We start from the raw sequence: 7,078 nt of genomic DNA, 5'->3' as shown, positions 1-7,078 counted from the left end.
AATGCTCCGTAAATATTAGCATATGGGTGGTCAAAGTTGGCAGAGCAGTGTATGTGTGTGAGTGTGTGTGTGTGTGTGTGTGTGCTCGTGCGTGCATGCTTATAAAGAGGAGATGATACCCTAACAGTGGTCTGTCAGCCTGTGGCTCTGTCCCATCACTTTGAAACTGTTTATACATTTAAATAGCCATTTGCCGTATGGACAGGGTGATAGCAGATGGGTGTGTTTGTATAGTGCATGAGATGGGCATGGAAAGAGACAGGGTGTATTTGGGAATCCAAAGTGGCATACTTTCAGTGAGCAACAAAACTCCCTAAAATGGAGCCCTTAGTTCCCTTGAAAACATTGAAGATTTACGATACTACAATGAGTGTTGAATGACGGCATAAGAGAATACACACACTCACTTACTGTACGCTATACAGACAACATCCCAGGAGCTATACAGACAACAACTCAGGGGCTATACAGACAACACCTCAGGGGCTATACAGTAAAGTACACACAATGAGTCAGTAGGGAGAGGGGAACGACTCCCCCAAAAGTTGAACACAACAAGATATTCTATGAACAGTCGCAGCCCTAAAAATCACCTTCCTCCATCCCTGTTCCCTTCATTTTTCTTGGACAGGGGCATTACAGAGACCAAACTTCCCCTTCAGGATCCGTACAGACCGTTACAGCCCTGCACTCCCCTGCTATCGCCCCTCACACTGCCGAGCTGGAGATCTGCACCCAGCCAACCTCTGTGTAGGCGCCCGTCACATGCCAGTACACCGCCCCCATCAGTTTGGTCCACACCATTTGCACTTCTGCCGTGAAGAATTCTGGGAAGTCCTCCGAGAACACCTCCAGCATTACACCACACAGGATCTGAGAGAGGGAGGAAGTGAGATTAACAATGAGGAGAAAAGTGAGAGGAAGAGGATGGCAAGATGTAAGTAAAAATAAAAATTGGTAGATGAAGAAAGAGGAGTAAAAATGGAGGAGAGCAATCTCATCTAACAAAAGCGCCCTCAAAGCCTCTCCAGTTGGCCTCAACTTGAAACAGAACAACGCAACTTCCGTCCTCTCCACTCAAAACCTTTCAGAGGGACATTAGGGATCATTAACACAGACAAGCCACGCCCTCACCTTAAAGTACATAGGCTCCACCTTGTGTTTGACAGCATGCGCCTTGCCCACCAGAGCCAGAACAGAGGACACTTTCTCTGGGTCGTGGAGGTTCTCCACCACCGTGTTGATGGCGCTCATCACCCGGCGGGCGTGGTGCCTCAGCTGGACACTGCGCTCCATCTCCTCTGGGTCATCCATGTCCTGAAACTGGCTGAAGTACTGCTTGGCCGATGGGAAGTTCACAAAGAACCTGGAGGACAGAAGAGCAATAACATTCTTACTCTGTGATTTTCCTGGATTTCTGGTGACAAGGTTTATCTATGGCTCTGGGTAGAAGTTAGTGTACTCATAATATMATAAAACCCACAGAACGACCATGCAACCAAACAATATCGGGGGAAGTCCAAGAAACTGGGGGACAAAAGAGTCAGGGTTAGAGTTTGTACAGAGCCATGATGGTACAAGCACAACTTATGTGGATATCATCCATGCTGGTTTCAATTGTTCCAGGACAATGATATTCTAATGAGACAATAACACTCTTATTTGAATGTCCTCATAATCCACACAGAGCAAAGCAGAAGATATCAATATGCCTACAGGCAATCAAATGATGTCAGTGCAAAAATGAGGGATGCATAATATGTCAGTTAATACCCTCGGCAAAAGTCACCGAAATGACTGAAAWCGGTACTAGTGGGKAATATGTACGCTTCAGAACATTTGATCGAAGCGTTCAAGCTCGAAGATTTCTGAATCTACTCATTGAAAGGATGCCCTGTGGCCATAAAGTCAGACGAGTTAATCAGAAAATTCCGGAGACATTATTGCTCATTGTAATGTGTGACCTAGAGCTAATGAAAACTACCCAAAGTTTTAAAATGCACAATGTGCCTCRAGTTGTAATCGGCCTCTTAAAATAGCCTCATCTGCACCTAGGTGATTGGGCTTACTTATCACTTGTTACGACTTGGGCTTACGACTCTCAAGTGTTTACGTCCTGCGAGGTGGAGTGTGCGGCTCACTTCTCATGATTTCTCGCGTCTACTTGGAGCCTTGGAGAATCTGCTCGGGGCGCCAACAACACGCAACGCGGGTGATTGTCAGGCGGGAACGGTAAAGTGGTGCTGATGAGGCGAGGAGCATTAAGATCATTACGTTTCTTTGAGTGTAATTAGAGGCAGGTGCTGCTGGGGACCGGAGGAGCGAGACGGGTGGCAGTCGATGTTCCTCTCGGAGCATTTCACCCGCGGCGACTGTGCGTAGGAGGTTTCCTCTGCCTGAAAGCTTTGGCATTGATTATGAGCCACATAACAATACCTGCCATACACAGCGATGAAAGATGCAAAAAAACTCAATGTCCTGTGACTGCTTTGTCATCTACAAAAGTGGCAGTAGATACCAGCTTCCATACCATGTCCTAAAGTGCTTTTGTCAAGTCCTTCCCTCTCTAGTCACAGATACTGTATATCCTGCAGAACTACGCACTTTCCCTTGAATGGAAAATAATGGAAGTTCAAAAGGAAGAGCATCTCTCTGAGGATTACTGGACTTCACACAGAGGGTACTCTGACTGATGTGTGTGCTGTCTATGGACTAGTTTGAACTGCAAGTTATTTTAGGGCCACACAGTCAAGCCCATTCTCCAACCACCCTATGAGATGTAAGCTGAGAGAACGGGAATCGCCCCGCTCTGTTTTGATTGAGGTCTACAGTTTGTACGTCACCACCGCTGAGACTGACCACGTCAGGGCACCTCAATTAGCGGCTGAGTATTTTTGACGATAAGGCTATGATGAAGTTTCCACAAGCTTACAAAGCGGTGCACTGCTCGTACAAGGAGATATGTGGGGGATATTTTTAGATTTTTGACTCTGCTCTCACCCTTTCTGGTGAAAGCACAGCGTGCTGTATATGTAAACAAATGAATCGTTGAAACACACACACACATACACTCTCATCTTGTTTCACCCCTGACCCAATTTGACTCGTGTAAGTGCTTTACACCAGTGCGGCTGACTAGGTACGAGGGTTGTAGCAGCGCTACACTACACTACACTGCATCCCCGCAGATCCTGTGACATGCTATGCTACGCTACGCTAAAGAGGCGTCTGCTTGCCCATAGCTGTCCCCAAGCCAAGCTCTCCCAGCTGTCGCTGCGTCACTTTGTCTTTGAAACAACAAGGGACACTAGCATGTTATTCCTTGCAGAGAAACATGAAAGTCCCTTAGAGCTTTGTAAGGAAAGGACTTTTTCTCTTAGAAGTCAGAAATGAAGGACTTTTATCGTAAACCGCGCCAATCCTCTTCAGGGCCTCCTTTTATAGGTCCTGTGCAATATACTGTTAAATATACAAACAGTGTATATCCACTTTTAYATCTGCATGTATATTTCTACATCTCTATAATGAAAGACTGGTAAAACATTTGCCCTGAAAGCCTAACACAACCAGAACCAGAGAGTGAGAGTGAGAGTGGAGTGTCTGGAGTGTCAAAGATGCTCTCACACTGAATTCCCCCAACCTGTCGCTGCATTTAAATGAAGTCATCAAAGCAGCACCATTAGTGGCTTGTTGGTCACATTCTAATTAGTCTTGAAGGGTTCTTTTCGGGAAGGCAAYACGCTTTCGAGTACTGAGAAAAACGACCTTGACTAACCTGTGCGAGCATTAGACACAGCACGGAGAGGTGGTTTCTCTTACGGTCACTCAAAGCACTTCCATGAAATCAAATCAAGTCTCATCTCCTCAGTCACCAAGATGGACCACTTTATCCATCATCCAGTCACGGCCTAATACTATTGCTCGATGTTTGGCGATTTCATTGGGCTGCCATTTGTACAGTACTCGAAATGGCCGGAGGTGGTCTCCTCATTGGTGAAATTGCATTTGTGCGCATTGATGATGACATTAGCCCAGGCTATTGTCACTGTCTATTCTTTCCGTCCATCCAAGCGGAAGGATAGAAATGCAAATAGCTAAGCATTCACATGGCGAACCATGGAAGTCAACCGAAAAGTGGAAGGCTTTGACCCAGTATCCATCCACTCTTCAACGTGCTTTCAGGATAGCTATTAGACCATAATCCATTCCGCACAGATGACCTGCTTACTCGGGCCATCTGCTTGTTAATAGGAGCAGGCCAATTAGTGGGAACAGAGGGATGTTAGGGAGTGTGACATACAGTACCAGTCAAAAGTCTGGACACACCTACTCATTCAAGGGTTTTTCTTTATTTGTACTATTTTCTACGTTGTAGAATAATAGTGAAGACATCCAAACTATGAAATAACACATATGGAATCATGTAGAAATTAAAAAAGTGTGAAACAAATCAAAATGTATTTATGATTTTAGATTCTTCAAGGTAGCCACCCTTTGCCTTGATGACAACTTTGCACACTCTTGGCATTCTCTCAACCAGCTTCACCTGGAATGCTTTTCCAAAAGTCTTGAAGGAGTTCCCTCATGTGCTTTTCCTTCACTATGCGGTCCAACTCATTCCAAACCAACTCAATTGGTTGAGGTTAGGTGATTGTGGAGACCAGGTCATCTGATGCAGCACCCCATCACACTCCTACTTGGTCAAATAGCCCTTACACAGCCTGGAGGTGTGTTGGGTCATTGTCCAGTTGAAAAACAAATGATAGTCCCACTTAGCGCAAACCAGATGGGATGGCGTATTGCTGCAGAATGCTGTGGTACCCATGTTGGTTAAGTGTGCCTTGAATTCTAAATAAATCACAGAAAGTGTCACCAGCAAAGCACCCCCACACCATCACATCTCCTCCTCCATGCTTCACGGTGGGAACCACACATGCGGAGATCATCCCTTCACCTACTCTGCATTTCACAAAGACACAGCGGTTGGAACCAAAAATCTCAAATTTGGACTCATCAGACCAAAGAATAGATTTCTCGTGTTTCTTGGCCCAAGCAAGTCTCTTCTTCTTGTTGGTGTCCTTTAGTACTGTTTTTTTTTGCAGCAATTCAACCATGAAGGCCTGATTCACGCAGTCTCCTCTGAACAGTTGATGTTGAGATGTGTCTGTTACTTGAACTCTGTGAAGCATTTATTTGGGCTGCAATTTCTGAGGGTGGTAACTCTAATGAACTTATCCTCTGCAGCAGAGGTAACTCTGGGTCTTCCTTTCCTGTGGCGGTCCTTATGAGAGCCAGTTTCATCATAGCGCTTGATGGTTTTTGCGATTGCACTTGAAGAAACTTTAAAAGTTCTTGACATTTTCCATATTGACTGACCTTCATGTCTTAGAGTAATGATGGACTGTTGTTTTCTTTACTTATTAGCCGTTCTTGCCATTATTTGGACTTGGGTCTTTTACCAAATAGGGCTATCTTCTGTATACCACCCCTACCTTGTCACAACACAACTGATTGGCTCAAACGCATTAAGAAGGAAAGAAATTCCACAAATGAACTTTTAACCAGGCACACCTGTTGAGAGAATTGAGAGAATTCTGGTTGAGAGAATTGAGAGAATGCCAAGAGTGTGCAAAGCTGTCATCAAGGCAAAGGGTGGCTACTTTGAAGAATCTCAAATATAAAATATTTTTTTGGTTTACTACATGATTCCATGTGTGTTTATTTATAGTTTTGATGTCTTCACTATTATTCTACAATGTAGAAAATAATAAAAAATAAAAACCCTTTAATGAGTAGGTGGTCCAAACTTTGACTGGTACTGTAGGTGCAGTGAGAAGCTTTGCACTCAGGAGGATCATCAGACCCAGCAGAGCATTCAAGCCTGGGCATGTCAAGAGAGCCTGTGATCGTGATGTCAAGGGACAGAGAGAAATGAAAAATAGAAAGAAAGAGGCATAGAGAATGAGAGGGAGACTGAGAAAGCGAGAGAAAGAAAGTGAGGGAGAGAGGGAACAGATATGGAGAATGAGAGAGAAGACCGTCAGGGAGAGTCGAGAGAGACATTGAAGTGCGCAAACTTGTTGCTGTTACCCACAAAAGAATGCCCACACACACACACACACACACACACACACACACACACACACACACAACACACACACACACAACACACACACACACCACACACACACACACACACACACACACACACCACACACACACACACACACACACACAACACACACACACACACACACACACACACACACACACACAGAGAGAGAGACATCTCTACACCACTCCTCTGCCCTCAGAGCTTTCCCTAAGGGACTATCTTGTCGCTCCGACCCAAAATCAGAGCACATCGCTGCCTTAGCGACGCCACGCTGTCCGTTTTAACGAGCCCTCTCGGTGTTCCATGTGGAACACTGAGACAACACTGAGACAACACTGAGACAACACTGAGACTAAAGTCAAACGCATCCCAGCTCAGTCAGACAGCGACTCTTTCTTAAGATGCAGAGCCTCAGCATTAAGACCAACACACACGTACAAACAAAGTGACAGACAACGTGTAATATTAGAATTCCAATAATCAAAGAACAATAAGCAGTCATCAAGGTGCCACAGAAAGGTACCTGCTGGTTCAGTTTTAGAGTGAAGATGTGACAGGTAAAAGACGTGAAATAGGTGTAAAACATCAACTGAACAGCTAGAACAGGGATGTCTGCCTCAGACAGGGGGACATTTAAGCAGAAACGTGCTCTCCCTCAATTATAGTGTCTTACAAAAATAGTCTGTGGAATGAAGAGAGCTTCTGAGAAATTGCTTTTTAATGAGGACAGAAGTGAGTGAATGAGAGCAGAATTGTCTATGTGTGTATGTGGTCTGTGCATCTCCCTGGCTATTCCAGAGCCTGCTGTGGGCTTTCATAGAAATGCATGAGCCCCCTCCAATCTGCACAAATCTATGGAAAACACACATCCAGCGGTGCTCAGGTGCAGTAAACATCAGTGGAAATCTGTGTCTATATGTTGGTCAAGTCTAGTCCCCATTAACCCCAATCACCCTCCACTCA

At 45.0% G+C, this 7,078-nt stretch overlaps 1 protein-coding gene across 1 annotated transcript; it reads right to left on the bottom strand.

Moving 5' to 3' along the window:
• Window positions 1–296: 296 nt before the first annotated feature.
• LOC111977331 (cytoglobin-2-like) lies at window positions 297–5,382 on the bottom strand. The gene is made up of 4 exons (XM_070448288.1): window positions 5,377–5,382; window positions 2,275–2,396; window positions 1,135–1,366; window positions 297–873 (listed from the first exon to the last, which is right to left on the bottom strand). The coding sequence occupies exons 1-4, from the start codon at window positions 5,380–5,382 to the stop codon at window positions 709–711; spliced, it is 525 nt and encodes a 174-aa protein (XP_070304389.1). The 3' UTR covers window positions 297–708.
• Between the last annotated feature and the right edge of the window lie 1,696 nt (window positions 5,383–7,078).

Source organism: Salvelinus sp. IW2-2015, linkage group LG1, assembly GCF_002910315.2.
Source record: "Salvelinus sp. IW2-2015 linkage group LG1, ASM291031v2, whole genome shotgun sequence".
Taxonomy (NCBI): Eukaryota; Metazoa; Chordata; class Actinopteri; order Salmoniformes; family Salmonidae; genus Salvelinus; species Salvelinus sp. IW2-2015.
Note: the sequence above shows the minus strand (reverse complement) of the source record. Positions and strands in the feature narration are given on the sequence as shown.

What these genes read in the sequence shown, in the direction of transcription:
- LOC111977331 (XM_070448288.1), bottom strand. An exon ending in CTAATTACACTCAAAGAAAC is followed by an intron (nt 1,367 to 2,274) that starts GTAATGATCTTA and finishes TCTGTCCTCCAG; the next exon opens with GTTCTTTGTGAACTTCCCAT. An exon ending in TGGAGCCTATGTACTTTAAG is followed by an intron (nt 874 to 1,134) that starts GTGAGGGCGTGG and finishes TCCCTCTCTCAG; the next exon opens with ATCCTGTGTGGTGTAATGCT.